Source organism: Podarcis raffonei, chromosome 7, assembly GCF_027172205.1.
Source record: "Podarcis raffonei isolate rPodRaf1 chromosome 7, rPodRaf1.pri, whole genome shotgun sequence".
Taxonomy (NCBI): Eukaryota; Metazoa; Chordata; class Lepidosauria; order Squamata; family Lacertidae; genus Podarcis; species Podarcis raffonei.
Window position 1 is genome coordinate 35,887,906 of NC_070608.1, and position 17,524 is coordinate 35,905,429.

At 42.4% G+C, this 17,524-nt stretch overlaps 1 protein-coding gene across 1 annotated transcript; it reads left to right on the top strand.

The window, feature by feature from the left end:
• The first annotated feature begins 515 nt into the window (after positions 1-515).
• Positions 516-17,149, top strand: TTPA (alpha tocopherol transfer protein). Its single transcript, XM_053396042.1, has 5 exons — positions 516-1,530; positions 10,997-11,150; positions 12,424-12,617; positions 13,328-13,438; positions 15,455-17,149. The coding sequence occupies exons 1-5, from the start codon at positions 1,330-1,332 to the stop codon at positions 15,626-15,628; spliced, it is 834 nt and encodes a 277-aa protein (XP_053252017.1). The 5' UTR covers positions 516-1,329; the 3' UTR covers positions 15,629-17,149.
• The last annotated feature ends 375 nt before the right edge of the window (positions 17,150-17,524 follow it).

Here is a 17,524-nt window from a genome sequence, read left to right on the forward strand (position 1 = left end):
ACTCCTTGGAGGATAGGTAGGATATACATGTAGTAAATAAAATGAATATAGCATGAGACACTTTCCCCCATGCCTGTTCTAGGGCATAAGAGAATTTCCCATTGCAAACTGAAAAATTTCCACTTGAAAATTTCCCAGAAACCCATGTCCCTGATGGGGAGTAACATAGGCTTTCAGGGCCAAGTGACATTCTGCAGTGGCTTTAGTGACAAATATAATTAGATCTCTTGTTTTGCTTTGTTCTGTATCTGTATTCTAACTCAACTAGTGTTGAAATCAGCACAAGGCTACTTTAAATGGTTTAAGGAAGCGCTGACTACCGAATTGGCCTAATTAATACCCACCTTTAGCCTTGAAAAGTTGTGCTGCGGCATTCCACTCTTTAATGACCTTGCTCATAAGTAAGACATTCAGGATGACTGATGTTGCGCTTTTAGTCTTTATTACAGCTGAGCAGGTGTTTGGATGGAAGACCCGGGAACCCCATGGAAGTACTTTGAATTCCATGCTGGATATAAACGTTGTTGCAGAGAATAATAGCCCCCTCACAAGACTAATATTATTGTACTAGGGAGTTGTTTTTCCTCATCCCATGCTTATTGTTTCCTGAGAGATGTACCGGGCGAGCCCTTTCAATGAACTTCCCAACTGGAAGAGGGCTTTAGCGCGTGAGGGAAAGCCCCTCTACACATGATGAGAGGCATTCATTTGCTACAGGGCTGGGGAGCGTGAGGCTTGTTTCTTCAGGAAAGGGAAATGAAATCCCGGTGACCCCGACCCCAACTCGCATTTCATTTTGAACTCTTCCCTTCACCGTCTTGAATATAAGCTAGAAGCCATGCGCACACCCCTCCAGTCCAGGACCCCAGTGGTTTGGTCCTATATTAGCCATGTACGTGCTAAGAAGGTTGACAAGGAACCAAGGCTGCGCTTGGTGGCCCACGAGGTTCTCACGGGGGGAGCCGGGCTTGGGTTCTCCTTGTCCCTTCTCCGCCCCTAGTGCTTCACAGCGCGTTACGCCAGGCCCGGGGGACCATCGTCCGTTGCGCCTGGGGAGGCGCAGGAGTCGAGGCAGCCTGGCTCGGAGCCGAGTGGGCGAAGGCTGCCAAGGAAAGCGGCGGCTCCTGTTTGCCATGGGGAGGCGCGGCGCAGACTCGACGGTTTGCTTGACAGCGGGCTCGGCCGCCAATTTGGCAGCCGCGCCAGGCACTCCTCGCCCTCGTTATTATGTAATGGGGCCGGAGGAGCGGGGCCACGGGAAGCCCTTGCTCGTCCCTCAGTTGCAGCCGCGCCAGGCCGAGGCGAGGGAGTCGGCGGGGAGGTGGCGCCATGAGCCAAGACGAGCCGTGCGCCCTGAAAGGGAACCTCAACTTGCTGCCCGACGGCTCCCCGGTCGTGAGGGCCGCCGTGGCCGCGCTGAGGCGCCGAGCCCAGGAGGAGAATGTACATCCTTCGCCCTGGTCCCTGTCCGACGCCTTCCTGGTCCGCTTCTTGCGAGCTCGGGATTTCGACGCCGAGCTGGCCTGGAAGGTAAAGGGAGCGCGCGGGCGCGGGCACGATAGGCGCGTCTAGCCCACCCGGGCTGCGGGGGACGCCGGCTGCTCAAGGCTGAGCGCGCGCGGGGAAACCTACCTGGCTCACTCTGTTTTTCAATGCACACACATCAGGGACTCAGCCCCACTTTGCCTAAGATTGCAGCACTACCACGCTTTCTTGAGATGCCTAAGCTTCAGGTTGTGACTACAGCACGCATCTCACTACAAGCGAGATGCAGGCAGAGAATCAGTTTGCACACTGCAAAGCATAAGAGGAGGACATGGGTCGGTTGCACTTCTGTGTAATGAGTAATTGATTTTTGAATTCTGAATTTATTGTTATTTACGTTTTATACTGTATTTTATGCTTTTGTTGTTGTTGCATCAATTAAGTGTTTTAAATTTGTTGTTAGCCGCCCTGAGCCTGGTTTTCTGAACCGGGAAGGGCGGTGTATAAATAAAAATGTATTATTTATTATTATAGCCAGGCTGAACTGTGGCAGGCTAGGGAGAGGGCTTTAGCCACATCAGAAGCAAGCATCACATTGCAATTTAAAGTAGCTCTTAGAACAGCTCTTGGAAACGGCCGTGTATGCACATGCAATAATACTTCAGGATATTTAGGAGCCCCTTGAGTTAAAGCAGCTTTACATGGCAGCTTTGGGCCCCACCCCACTCTGGGGCCTCCTACTTTACAAGCTTAAGGATGGACACTACAGTTATTTAACAGCATTGACTTCGTATTCCTAGGCACCTTGTTACAAACACACAGGACATTTTGGCAACTGAGGCCAACCTTCCCTGGCCAGGGAAGAAGGGGTGAATGAACTCCACATCAGGACTAAGGGGAAGGGAGAGAAAGACTAACATTGAGATCTGCTGCCCCTGTGAGCCCTGTGGCCTGAGTTGGTTGCCTCACCTGCCCTTGTGGGTGGACTTGCTCTGGAAACACACCACGCCTGCTAAATATTAGAATGAAATAAATTGATGGTATATTTTTGCTTTGCACAGTTTCTGATTAATGTTATTATTCTTGAGGGGCAGTAAAATACTTGTTTTAAAAAGACAAGTCCTTAAAAAAAAAGTCGTCGTGAAAAAATAGTTCCCAAAGTTTCTTTACATCACAAAAAACAAAATATATCGCATTAGATGCACAGCATCACACAAAGAATACCATGTTGTGTGCAGCAAATAGTCCAAAGTTTGTCCTATAAAGCCCAGTGAGAGGCAAGTCCACCAACAATCTTTTGGATTGTTCATTTGTCCTGAAGCTCACACATCTATGTTTGCATATAAAACTCCAGAGACATGGTCTTGTAAAACATAGTTCCTCATTCATAGATTACTGCATCTGTCTTTGGACCCTAATTACAGTATTGGCTAGAACCTTTCAACTTTATGTATTTTTCCAGTTAATGTAATTCCTCCCCCCAGGTGCACTTGTTTTTAAGGAACTTTTTATTTCAGGATACTGTTTAGAATTGTCTATTTTTCTTACCCTTTTTGTACCTTTTTGTGTTTGTAAAAACATCTGTGATAATGCCTGTGCTTCTCAGTATGGCAAGAAGCAGTAAAAAAAACCACCCACAAGTTATCTGAAGCAAGCAGTAGGTAGGATACTAATATGCTAGCTGTTCCTCTGGTGTGTGGCAGACATCTAAGAAGACCAGTAACATCTGGGTAGGCACTTTAATTCAGGGATTTTATATGGGGACAAAGGGCCAGTGCTTTTTTTCTTAAAAAATATTTAGGAGTAGTACTCTCAATTTGACTCAAGAAAATCACCATTTTATAGTTCAAATCGGGGGAAATAAATACAGTAAATGGACAAAAGTACAAAGATTCACAACACGTTTAGGGGTATGTGTACCCCTGTGTCTCCCCCAGAAAAAAGCACTGCAAAGGGCTAATCCACGCGCACACTGTTCCTGATCAAAGATGTAGTTATAGTTACCACCTTTAAAAGATAATTAGAAGAAGAAGAGGAGGAGTTTGGATTTGATATCCCACTTTATCGCTACCCGAAGGAGTCTCAAAGCGGCTAACATTCTCCTTTCCCTTTCTCCTCCACAACAAACACTCTGTGAGGTGAGTGGGGCTGAGAGACTTCAGAGAAGTGTGACTAGCCCAAGGTCACCCAGCAGCTGCATGTGGAGGAGTGGAGACGCGAACCCGGTTCACCGGATTACGAGACTACCACTCTTAAGCACTACACCACACTGGCTCTCATTAGATAAATTAGATAAATGCATGGAGGATAATGGTAGCCATTATGGCTAGAAGCTGTTGAGATGTTCTGCCTCTGCTGTTGGAGGCAGTATGCCTCTAAGTACCAGTTGCTGGGAATCCCAAGTAGAGAGAACAGCAGCATAGCTAGCCGCTTGGGTGTCTGGTGCAGGTGCATGTCCTGCAGCCAGGGGCAGGGCGAACTGCCCATGGGTTGGGGCGAGCTTCTCCAGCGCCTTGAGCCTCTCCGCTGCCTCTCCCTCAGCTGTAGGGCAGCTGAGGGAGAGGCAGTAGGCAGACGCAATTCCCACACTGCCATTTCAGGCAGAGTGGAACCTGCAGGCACCTAAGCCACCACGTCACTCCTAAAAAGTTTTGTGAGCCCAATTAAAAAAAAAACTTAGTTTGTCACCCCTGCCACAGTAATGGCACCCAGGGCGAGCCGCACCCCCTTCCTCCACCACTGGGAGAGAACATTGTATTCTCCCATCCTACTTATGGGTTTCCCACGGGTATATAGCCAGCCACTGTGAGAACAAGATGTTAAACTACTGGGTACCTGGCCGAATCTTGTTTTCAGATTTCTCTCTCACACACCCACACAACCCTGTGGCTGCTTTCTGAAAGGGGTGGGAAAGCATGTGCAGTGTTACAATCACAGAACTCCATGTAACATGTCTTGTAAACAAATATGGAGCTGCTGTCACTCTTCGTCCCTCTTTGTTTGCCATTATAACACAGTGTGTGATGCAATATCTTTGCTCTTGCACATTGCCCTACCAACAGCCATATATCATTAGATGTTGGTGATGGGGCAGCCCAATGTCACATATTGCAAAGAAAAGAGAGGGAAGTGACAGAGCAGTTGAAGCACCAGTAAACCTGAAGGAGCATCTTCATTCCCATTGCTCAGCCGGGACACTGAGGTCCTCCTCCAAGGGTCTTCTGCTGGTTCCCTCACTGCAAGAAGCGAAGTTACAGGGAACCAGGCAGAGGGCCTTCTCGGTAGTGGCGCCCTCCCTGTGGAAAACCCTCTCTTCAGATGTCAAGGAAATAAACAACTATCTGACTTTTAGAAGACATCTGAAGGCAGCCCTGTTTAGGGAAGTTTTTAATGTTTGGTGTTAAACAACAGCTGAGAAGTGAAAGAGACAACACCATATATGGACAGAAGGAATCTCCAGGGACATAACAGTTTTCACACACAGGACAGAATAAAGATAATAGTCTGAGTTTGTCACTTGAAGCTTTATAAACTTATATATTGTAACATCATGAACAGAAATGATTGATTATGTAGCTGTTGACTAAGGGATTATTATTATAGCTGAAAAGTAACTGACATTCATTAAGATTATGGAAGGCAGTGATTTAAGATTGGAAATGCACCCAAACCCCCATGCAGGGAGCCACTTTAACTAAAATGTATTAATTGGAAGTTGACTGCCATTTTGATAATTGTATAATTTGGGGATTAATTGTTATTGTTATAATTTGGCTATTATTGGGGGTATATTGGAAAACTAATTACACACACACACACACGTTGCATGCTGGTTTGTGCAGTTGCAGGTTCTTGGTTGGTGCAGAGAATAGTAACATAGGATGGTCTTCTATTGAGTCAGACCATTATCTACTACAGTGCCTAGCTCAGTATTGTTTTCACTGATTAGCAGCAGTTTTTCAGGTTTCAGATTGGGATCTATGCCAGACCTACCTGGATATGCTGAGGATTGGACCTTGGACCTTGGGGTGTGCAGCACTGATACTCTACCACTGAATTACAGCCCTTTCTCTGCTGTTAAAAGAAAGACAAATTTTCAGGGATTATTTAGGAGATTAAGCACCTCCCTTTGTCATGAATAAAACATGGACTCATGTTAATGCTATGTATGCTAATGGACGACTGAAGAAGGAATAAATATGTTTGTGTATCTTTTTAAGTTTTGTATGTCATGCTGCCAGTGGGTAAGGCACAGAGGAAAGCAAAAAGAAAGGAAACAGTGATCTTCAGACCATGAAGTGGCTAGGTGAACATATCCTCAGAAGAAGGATATAGGATCTGAATGGCTCAGCTGAAAACCCATACAGTGGTACCTCGGGTTACATACGCTTCAGGTTACACACGCTTCAGGTTACAGACTCCGCTAACCCAGAAATATTACCTTGGGTTAAGAACTTTGCTTCAGGATGAGAAAAGAAATCGTGCTCCGGCGGCAGCAGGAGGCCCCATTAGCTAAAGTGGTGCTTCAGCTTAAGAACAGTTTCAGGTTAAGAACGGACCTCCGGAATGAATTAAGTACTTAACCCGAGGTACCACTGTATTGTCTTTTAAGCTTCTGATGATAATATAAATGCTTATACCTGCATTTCCAATAATATAAAATCACAAAGTTTATTTGATGTCTGTTTGCAGTGCCATTCATACATCAATAATACAAGGCTACCTGATTCTCTTTCATCCTAGGAAAAATGTACAGGAAATTAGTGTACAGGAAATTAGGACACAGGAAGGAAGAGGGCTCTTGCTGATTCACAGATGCCCGTGTGTTGATTTATTTCATAAAATTTATATACAGCTTGATTTCAGAAAACCTCATAGCACACATGCAAACATTTCTCCCACATTTTAACATGCATATAAAACTTTCATTTAATAGGTATGGAACCCCACCTTTACACTTCCTTTCACACGCACACACACACAAATGCATTTCTCCTCACGTGTATGCATGCATATACTCACAAGAGGAGTACAGAAGGGAAATGAGTACTCCCATAGCTTTTCCTCTCTGTTCTCCTGCCCCTCAAACCCATGTGACCTCTCTTTCATCCCACCACCTCTCATTTATTCTTCTTCATCATCCAGACCCTTACTGTCAACTTATCTCCCATAAGTCTTTGATGGAAGTGGTCCAGGATGAGGGTGTTTGTTGATGCATTGTGGGCTAGAGAAGCAGCTGGAAGGCCATCTACTGGCCACCTTTACTTCCAGTGGCCTATCAGAAAGCACATCTCCTGTGCACTAGTCTCAGATCCTTGGCAACTTAAGGATCTCTGGTAACCTAAAACCTTGCAAGCAAGCACAATTTTTGAGTTATATGAAGCTGGCCTGATGGGGAGCATAGAACTGTTGGCATCATCCCAACAGTGTTGTTGTTGTTTTTAAAGCCTTGGGAGTCTCCAGCATCCACAATTATCTACTCATTTAGGGTGTGCGCTTTGGTTATATGATAGAGGAGGAAAAACCACACGGTTGCACCACTTGAATTATATCAAGGTAATTATACTCACTCCTGAGTCAGTTAATGTTAGTTGCTTGCCTTGCACTCCTTTTGTGCAGTTATTGATTCACAGTCAGAATAGAACAAGTGCTACAACTAATACTTTGCTACAAATGGCAACATTTATTCATACTGTTATGGGGAGCCTAGCAAAGTGATACATTTGGTCTCCAGCCTAACTCCTCACTGGATCAATAATGCACGCAAGTGTGCCAGCATTCTTTACTGCTGTGGCTGTGACAGAAAATCTATTATCACTATTGTATCTAGGAGCTTTCCTCTGAGTAGTTGAGAAATGGCAAAGATAGAAACGGTTTGTAATTGAGGAAGGCAACATTCATAGTACCCATGGTTTGCATAGATATAGATAGATGATAGATAGATAGATATTAACAACATTAGAAAACAACTTCCAGTGAGTGAAATTACTCAGATACAACCCTCAGTGTCAAAGGTGGAAAAGAAGAAATACTGCCTTCAAGAAAGGATTTCCTTCAGAACTGTGGCTAGTAAGGAATCTTGAAATACCAATTGGCCCTATAGATAGATGACAGTAACCATTGTAAATAGGGTAATTGTAAATAGGCCAAATTTATTTTTAATGTAGCAGTTTTGTACAAAAGCAGTTTTGCGCAAAACATCTGTATAAATGAATGAATAAGCGCTCCATGAATATGCCTGGTGAAATAGACGTAAGAACTTCTGTGCTCTCTTAATCTCCCAGGGCAATCTATTTCTAGATTTCTGCTCCAAGTATATACTTCCAGGTAGGGTCTGGGCTTCTCACAACAGCTGCTTGTGTGGGTTTGGCTGACTTAAGCCTTGGTACAACTCTGCTGCCAATACCAGTTGTCAGCCTTTTCTTCTTTTGGCTCTGTCTCCTGTTAGACCACATCCACCCACCAACTCCATCTCCTGTTGTGCACATTTCCTACCTTTTGACCCTTCTTTTTATGCCTTCCTCTTGCCATTAATAGTCCACAAGGGTTCCTCCTGATCTGACTGATCAGTCTCCTTCCCACACTGCTTCATTCAAGGTACTTCACATCAGTGGAAGCACTTGGGAAGATATGGCTTAGGTCAGTGGTGGCCAAACTTGGCCCTCCAGCTGTTTTGGGACTACAATTTCCATCATCCCTGACCGCTGGTCCTGTTGGCTAGGGATGATGGGAGTTGTAGTCCCAAAACAGCTGGAGGGCCAAGTTTGGCCATCACTGGCTTAGGTCATGGTACCCCTGCAATGTATACACAATCTTAGTTCAGTGTGATACAGTATTCCTGATTTAGGAGCTCGGCACAATCCAGAGATAAGGAATCATGGTGTTTGTTTAATACAGTCCCAAACTGTGAACGCTTGTGTATTAAACTTAACAAATCTGTTTCCTTTGCCATAAGTGTTATTCAAAATAAGGAGGATTATGTCACAACATAAAGTGTTATTGGAAAAACAAGCATCCTGTTGAAAATGGGGGAAAGGCTAAGAATTAAGCATTGGGAAATATCCATTCAAAGTTCATAAGAATTTCTCCAATATTTGGGAACAAACTGTGAGGCTAGACTTTTTCCAACCCAAATATCTCCGGTTGAAAGCCTAAGGATGATTAATGTGGATAAATCATTTCTCATATGAGAAGCACATAAACCTTTAAAGCTCTACATTAATTTATCTTTTGAGCCCTGGGTACTTGTCATTCCTGCTTTAATTGGTAAATGAAAATGCCTTAGAATAACTGTGTTGATGGCTAAGATCATGAGATCACTCTACAGATGACCTGAATAAACTGAATCAGATTTGTTAGTGGGTGCATTGGTACAAATGTGAAAATCCATAAGCCAAGTCCTCTGTCCCAATATAAGAAGTATGCATGTTCAGGAAACATGCAGATACTGATCAGAACAATGAAAGACAAAACTCGAATGAAATTATAGGTTGTACGTACACTGATATGAATGCAAGATAAGGTCATCTGCCCAAATGTATTCATTAGGTGAGAGTGCAGAAAGAAGATGCTGGATTTCTCTATTAAAAGAGAAGCTTGGCTCATTTCTTCATTCTTTCCAGGCACTTCTTCACAGTTGTACATTTAGCTTCTTTGTTTAGCACATTTAGCTACTTAACATAGTTCTGAAGGTATCAAAAACTGCTCCATATTCCAGAATGATTGCCCAAAGGGACTTACTTCATGTTGATCATGGGGCAAGTGCATTCAGATATCAACAAATTACTCCTTGGAAGCTTTGTTCTTAATGAAAGTGAGACAATTTATACAGATTTGATAATGGGACCAAAAAATGAAGGAGAAAACTTGTATTATTATTTTGCATTTACGAGAAAGAAAAAGAAATGAATTGTTGACAGAAGAATAGTAATTGAAAGGTAGCTTCATCTACCAGGATAAGTCTTAAAATAAACTATGGATATTTCCCTGTTTACCTACCGAGTGTAACCTATAAGTAGCAAATATTGTTCCAAGTAAAATTCCTGTTAGACAAGACTTATGTAAAAAACATGTTCTGGTTGGATAATAGTTATGTAGTGCTCCTGAATTCTACCTTGTTCTGAATACAGTACCAATGGGGAAAGGATCTGTTTTCTTTTCCTCCAAAAAGAAAGACCAACATTGTCTCTGAACCAGGCTAGCAACCTGAAAAATCTCTATAGTTCTTGACAGTCTTGCTGTAAAAAGGTGTTGCTATCTGCATTGTTTACTGGTGGTGTGTGGGAAAATGTAGGGTTGAATCCAATGAAGTCATCCCATCAGCACGAATACTTTCACCTGCACAACAGGACTTTTCCTCCCTTGTCTTCTGCACCTCCCAGTCTGTTTCTGAGGGTTCCCCCAACCTTCCAGAGGAGATTTAGGAGAAGGGAAGTCACGTTGTGCAGGCAGAAGTCTTTGCACTCATGGGATGTCTTCTTTGGATACAACCCACTTGCTTGGTTTCAGTGATTTCTTTCCATGCTTACTCAGATGCAAATAGGATCCAGTGGGGTTTACTCCAAGGTAAGTGAGCACAGGATTCAGCCTAAGTGACCATGTTAATAATTGTGGGACCCATGCCTCTGCTGCTTTGTTTGACCCACACCAAGCTGCTTTTATTTGAAATTGTTTTGCTTCTTAATATTGTATACTTGTAAGCAAGTTTTACTTGTTTTCAGTTGTATGATTATATACCCTTTATGGTGAAGGCTGGGTTGGAAATCTTATACTGGTCCTGTTTTGGAAGCTTATACTTTCTGTCACAATCGTGCACTGTTCTTCCTCCCATCAAATTCAAGGCAATGAACACGAGGGCCTGCTTCCCCACCCCCCCTCACAGCAATCATGTGAGGCAGGTTAGCTTGAGATGCTGTATATTGAATGGTACAGGATTAACCTGTGAGCCTCATCTCTGAGTAGGGATTAAAATCCAGACTCCTTGCTACCTAATTGCACCACAGGGATTAAACCTGCAACCTTGTCATTATCAGCATCACACTCTTATCGACTAAGCTATCTATAGTCAAGTCTAGTGTTACAGGAGATTAATTTCAACAAAAGGAAACCAGCCTAAATGTTAAAATATATTTGCACACAGTTTGTGAAGTTACAGATAGGTAGCCGTGTTGGTCTGCCATAGTCAAAACATTTTTTTTTTCTTCCAGTAGCACCTTAAAGACCAACTAAGTTAGTTCTTGGTATGAGCTTTCGTGTGCATGCATGTATCTGAAGAAGTGTGCATGCACACGAAAGCTCATACCAAGAACTAACTTAGTTGGTCTTTAAGGTGCTACTGGAAGAAATTTTTTTTTTGTTTTGACAGTTTGTGAAATTAACTGAGATAAAAGTATGCATATACTTAGCGGGAAGGGCAGTAATATTTTACAACATAAGAATCATGTAACAGAATACTCTACAACTGACTGCTTTGCGGTACTATCTCCCCCTCTTTCTGCTATTTCTTTCCCAGCTATTGAAAAACTATCACAAGTGGAGAGCTGAATTCCCAGAAATAGTTGGAGATGTGCGGCCTTTCTCTGTCCTTGGTCTGATGAAATCTGGTTACCTTGGAGTTCTGAAGGAGAGGGACCCAGCTGGTAGCAAAGTTCTCATTTACAGAATTGGCAAGTAGCTTATCTTTTTGCAACACTGGCAAGTAGCATGCTCTGCCTCTGACTTCTTGTAATGTAAGGCTGTCGTCTCGCAGCCCCCACTGGTGGATTTGTAGTACTTCATCAGAATCCTGGATTTGCATGAAGTGAGGGTGGAGGAGGCAGAAGAGAAGGCAGGTTTCACAACAGCAATGGCCATGGCAGGAAGCTAGGAAGGACTCCGAGAATGGAAAGTGGTGGGAGGGGTCTGAATAGATTGGAAAGGGAGGGTTGTTGTGGTCGTGGTTGTTTACAAAAGTAGCACAGGTGGGTACAACACAGAAATTGTACACAGAAAATAACACCAAAAAGCAAACACAAAAAGTGCTGCTCCCAGCTCCCTTCTTGCAGCGTTGAAACCTTCTTTTAAACTGTCACTTTTTCTCTCAGTGTCTCCCACTTCCACTTTCTTTATTCAAACCTCTGCCACTTGTTTAAAACCTGCATTTTCCTCTCAATATCTCTCCCTTTTCTCTTTCCCCTTTTCTTTTCCTCAGCTGCCTTGTGTGAGAGACATAGAGGATGTGGAGCCCTCAAATATTTCACAGTACTTTCACACAGTGTATTTAGTTCCTGGTGCTATGTGTTGACTTCAACATGACATTCCAGATTCAATGTAGAAATTTAGAACAAATATTTTATTATCAAACACTCATACGGTGACAACATCCATCAACTCAGTCGAACCTTCTCTAACTGAACGAGCTAACTGACAGACTTGCTCTTAAGATTCTGTTCATCTTTAAGGTACAGTAACATATAGCATCAGGGTATGTGAGTGCAAAGGGGGCTGTGGAATCTGAGGCAGGAGGAAGCCCGGAAATGGAGGGGGATCTGTGTGCAAGGGAGAATTGTAGGAAGGAGGAGGTAGGAATAAAGGAGATGAAGGTAAAAATAATGGGTTGTATGGACAAAGTGGGTTTTGAATTAGGACACTGGAGGAGACATGGAAGTGGGGATGGTCCGTGTGCAAGCAGGAATTGAGAGAAGGGAAAAGGGGCTGAAGGTTAAAATCAGCTTAGCATTTTTGTAGCCCATGAAGGGTTAGGCATTTATTTAAGTGACATCATTTCAAAGCAGGTGAGAAATCAGCAAACGGGTGTATTTTGCCCATTATTCTTGCAGCCTAGTCCACTGTCCAGTTTAAGCCAAAGTACCACGTTTAAGCCATTTTAGTTCCATTGGCCTTTTTTGGGGGAAAGTGCTTACTTTATTCATCTCCCTCTCTCCTCTCTTTTGTCATTAGGAAAATGGGACCCAAAGATATTCACAGCATTTGATTTGTTTCGTTTAAGTCTTATCACATCTGAGCTCATTGTGAGAGAGCTAGAAACACAGCGGAATGGAGTCAAGGGTATCTTTGATCTTCAAGGATGGAGATTCGCTCATGCATTTCAGATCACGCCTACGGTTGCCAAGATAATAGCTGCCGCGATCACAGTGAGCTTTGGTTCTAAATTTTAGTTATGCTGTAAGCAGATAGTGGCTTTCACGTACCAATGTTTTTGGAGAACAAGAGCATTAGATAGCTCCTGTGTTTTTAATACAGTCTAATTCTGCTGTTCTAGATGGCTTGAGGTATTCTAACAACACCACTACCGATATTTACTATTATTAGCACTTGGTCAAGTGGGCAGAGTGTGTCACGTCCTTCTTAGGGAACCAATATAACTCTTGACTGGGAGCTGTGGGGCTGAGCAGAGATGTGGATCCACTGCTGCCTCTTAAGTCCTGCTGCTCAGGGTGGAAAGTGTTGGTGGTAGTTCAGGTGTAATGAGGAAACTATTATTAATTAACCCAGGAATGCCAAGAAGGGAGGAGGGAAGGGCAGCGTGAGAATGGAGTGCTTAAGCAGAAGGCACAGGCATATCTCAGCTTAATAAGGCAAGATATATCTGTCTGAACTGGGCCATATTCTCCTGAATTTTCTCAACCCCACATTTATTTTCTTTCTTTTGAGATAGGCATGTTGTGACTGTTTTATAAGTGCAGTCCTAAGTACTTGAAAACCCAGGGGTGGTTATGGTCAGAAAACCTCTGCTTAAAATCAAATGTAGTCTGACATTTTGGCAGGCCTGCTCATGTGAATGTAAGCATTAGAATATGAAGATCCTAGTCTTCTATCATGCTTCTCTCCACTCTCTTCGCAGGATGCCTTTCCACTAAAAGTGCGTGGAATCCACTTGGTTAATGAGCCTTTGCTCTTTCACCCGGTCTTTGCTCTAATAAAGACATTCCTCTCAGAAAAGATTAAAGCACGGGTGAGTAAATGCTAATTCTTTTTCTATGAAATTCACACATTATCCCAACACATTTTCTTTTTAAATAAAAAGAGACTACACCTCTTTTATTCCAATAGGGTTCTATAAGTTTTATATTTCATTAATGTGGGTTCATACAATAGTTCAAAATGCCACAAGATGGTGCCATTCAAGCTATTTTCATGCACATTTCCCATGTAGGCCACACTGTATTCCCCACTGTCTCCAAAGGGTTGCCTACACAAGAACAACAGCCCTTGTAGAGATGCTCCACATTGAACCCTAGAATTGTAGAGTTGGAAGGGGCCCTGAGGGTCATCTAGTCCAACACCCTGCAATGCAAGAATCTTAACTAAAGTATCTATGGCAGATGACCATCCAACCTCTGCTTAAAAACTTCGAGGAGAGTCCAACATCTCCCAAGGGAGTCTGTTCCACAGTCAAACAGCTCCTACTGTCACAAAATTCTTCCTGATGTTCAGTCAAAATCTCCTTTCTTGTAACTTGAATCCATTGGTTCAGGTCCTAGCTTCTGAAGCAGGAGAAAGCAAGCTTGCTCCATCCTCCATGTGACACCCATTTAGATATTTGAAGATGGTTATAATATCTCCTCTCAGTGTCCTCTTTACCAGGCTAAACATAGACTATTTCTTCAACTGTTCGGCATAAGGCTTGATTTCCAGACCCTTGATCATCTTGGTCGCCCTTCTCTGCACATGTTCCAGCTTGTCACTAATCTTCTTAAATTGTGGTGCCCAGAACTGGACACAGGACTCTAGGTGTGCTCTGACCAAGGCAGAATAGAGCGGGACTATTATTTCCCTTGATCAGTATACTTCTGTTGATGCAGCCTAGAAGACCATTGACTTTTTTTGCTGCCTCATCACACTGTTGACTCATGTTAAGCTGGTGGTCTAAGACCCATAGATCCTTTTCACATGTAGTACTCACAATCCCATCTTATATTTGTGCAGCTGGTTCTTCCTGCCTAAGTGTAGAACTTTATCTTTGTCCCTATTGAAATTCATTTGTTAGTTTGGGCACAGTTCTCCAATCAGTTCAGGATATTTTGAATTCCAATTTTGTCTTCAGTAGCATTGGCTACACCTCCCTGTTTGGTGTCACCTGCAAATTTGATGAGCATCACCCCAATACCTTCATCCAATTCACTTATAAGGACATTGAACAACAACGGCCCAGGACAGAACCCTGCAGCACCCCACTTAGCACTTTTCCCCAGAATGATAAGGAACTGTTAGTGAGCATTCTTTAGTTTTTAGCAGCAATCAGCTACAAATCCACTTAACAGTTACCTCATCCAGGCCACATTTTACTAGCTTCTCTGCAAGAATATAATGGGGGACTTTGTGAAAACCCTTCCTGAAATCAAGATACACTATGTCCACAGCATTTCCATGATCCACCAAGCTTGTAACTCTATTGAAAAAAGAAATGGGATTAATTTGGCATTACTTGTTTTTGAGAAACTTATGCTGGCTCTTTGTAATCACAGCATCATTTTCAAAGTGCTCACAGACTTGTACTTCATCTGTTCAGATCCTAGGATGGTTTACAAAATAATTAAATAAAAATATATGTATCACAAAGCAAATAATAAAACTTGAAAACATCAGATAAAAATTAATATGCAATCATAAGTCATATAGGCAGGTCTTTTGTTTCAGCCAGAGCTCACCAGAGCTCAGTTCCAGCACCTCTTAGGTGGGTGCCATTGCCATTCTAAGAGAACAAGGGAGAAGTTCATGGTGAGCTCTGGCACCCCTTTTTCTAGAAAAATAGCATTGCATATAGGTAGAGAACAGCACTTTCAACACCTTGAATTGGGCTTAGTAGGAAACAGGCAGTCAGTGGTCTCATTATGAACAACTGTACACATCAGTTTCCCTATTAACTAAACCACTTGCCTTAACAGTACTTAAACTGTACAATACTCTGAGAGTGAATTTTGTCTTCTGGAATATTATGTAAAAGGAGAAACAATTCCTCTTATTGCAGATCCACATGCATGGGAGTAACTATGTTCCTACTCTCCTACAACACTTTCCAGCCAGCATTCTCCCAAAAGAATATGGTGGTGAAGCTGTCTCCATTGAAACCCTTTCCCAAGAATGGACTAACTTCGTGATGGATTCTGAAAGTTATCTTCAGAGTATTACTCTGTTTAAGTAGTATGTTCTGGGAGAAGCAGAGTTATTTGATTATTAACCAAACTATGAGAGAGAGATGATGGTGACGACGACAATGATAGCTTCAATGTGATTTACAGAAGATTTAAATGGGGGTTGAGGTTGGCTCAGACTACAGAAGTTAGTGAAACAAACAACTACATATGCAGACTTGCCTTAGATAAATGCGAAATTGCTTTTAGACGAATGTCAAATGTTTTGATATCTGAATAATATTTCTGGAGAATACATGCCTTGTCTGCTGCATTCTTTCTTAAGGCAAGGAAGAGAACAAGCAAAATGGAAATTTTACAAAAAGGGTGGTGAATGTGTGGGTCCTCTAGATGTTGCTGGACTCTAGCTTCTGTTTGCCCCAGCAAGCCCGGCCACTGGCCAGGGATGATGGGAGTTATAGTCCAGTAATGTCTGAAGGGCACAGGCTCCCCATCCATTTTACAGGAAGGGGAATATTTCCACTAGAAGGCACTTTGCAGCTTCTTATATGTTAATTGAATTGCCTGCTGGATGTACGATTAAAACAAACATAAGAACAGCCTAAGATCAGATCAAAGGCTCATCTACCCCACTGTTCTTCCTAGTGGCCAACTAGATGCCCTTTAGAAGCTGGCATGTGTGGCAAAGTGGAAGTAGCCATTTTCAGTTTCTTGCCTTAATATCTGGTATTCAGAAATATGGTGCCTCTAAATACGGAAGCTGACTTCAGCTGTTATGACTAATAGCCATAAAATAATCCATAATACACAAAGTTGTCTTATTATCAGTCATGAACCTACTTTCAATTATGGTGCCTTTTGGATACTGGAGAGGGATCAAACTTTTTATACAACAATAGCTAGTAATTTAGATATATTTGCAGGCTAAGCTTATGTTTACATAAAATTAATCTTTGTTATATTCAGTGAAGTTTTTTTCTGAGCCTTCTGTCTACTCCGAAGTAATTGCAACTGGGTTTACTGGAATTTACTCTCAAGTAAGTGAATATACGATTGCAGGTTTTACTTATTCTTTCATTGTACAAGCTGGCAAGGGGCTAACAATTAAATACATAAAATAATATGCACCAACTCTAGCATAATCCTTAGAATAGTGATTGTGCTTAGACACACTTTTTAGCCTTACTGTTTGCTTTCAGAAGATTATCATTCCTTGAAATTATTTTATGGGGAGAGGTGGATTATCTGTGAAATACTTAGCTACCGCTGCTGGAGAGGGGTTGGTAGCATAGTGCACTAATGGGAAAAGTCACGTTTTAGCTGTTACTTATTTATTAATTCCCTAGTTGGGTAAGCCCTGATTGCTTATCCTCTTGGACCAGCACCCTGAAAAGATGTGAATACCTGCTAATATGAAACAGTTTTGCTACAACAGTATTTTCTGCAAAGCAAAAAGGAAAGCTCTATCACGCTGAGGTGCCTTGTCACTTCCCAGCACAAGGCAATGAGCCTATTCTGATGGTTCTGTGGCAGTTACAATAGCTTTAGGTCCTCAGGGTGTATAAACTTTTCTTATTGTCATGCATCTGACAAAATGGGCTTTGGGCTCAGAAAGCTTATTCTGCAATAACAGGACAATCACATGCTTCTCTGCTTAAAAGTCACCCCCAACGAGTTAAGTGCACTGGATTGCAGTCTAAAAAATTAGTCTTTAATTAAAGTGTCACAATACTCTGTTGCATGTGATAAATACTTAAGCATTTGCCAACATTGTTCTGAGCAAATTATTTATTAATGGGAAATATATTTAATTTTCAGATGTCTAATTTATATTTTATCCAGCAATTTTAGAATCCTATAGGGTAGCATGACATCAGCAGAACAGAAAGGAAGAAATCATGTAATTTAGAAATGATAAAGGAACTCTAATTGTACCAAGTGTGCCT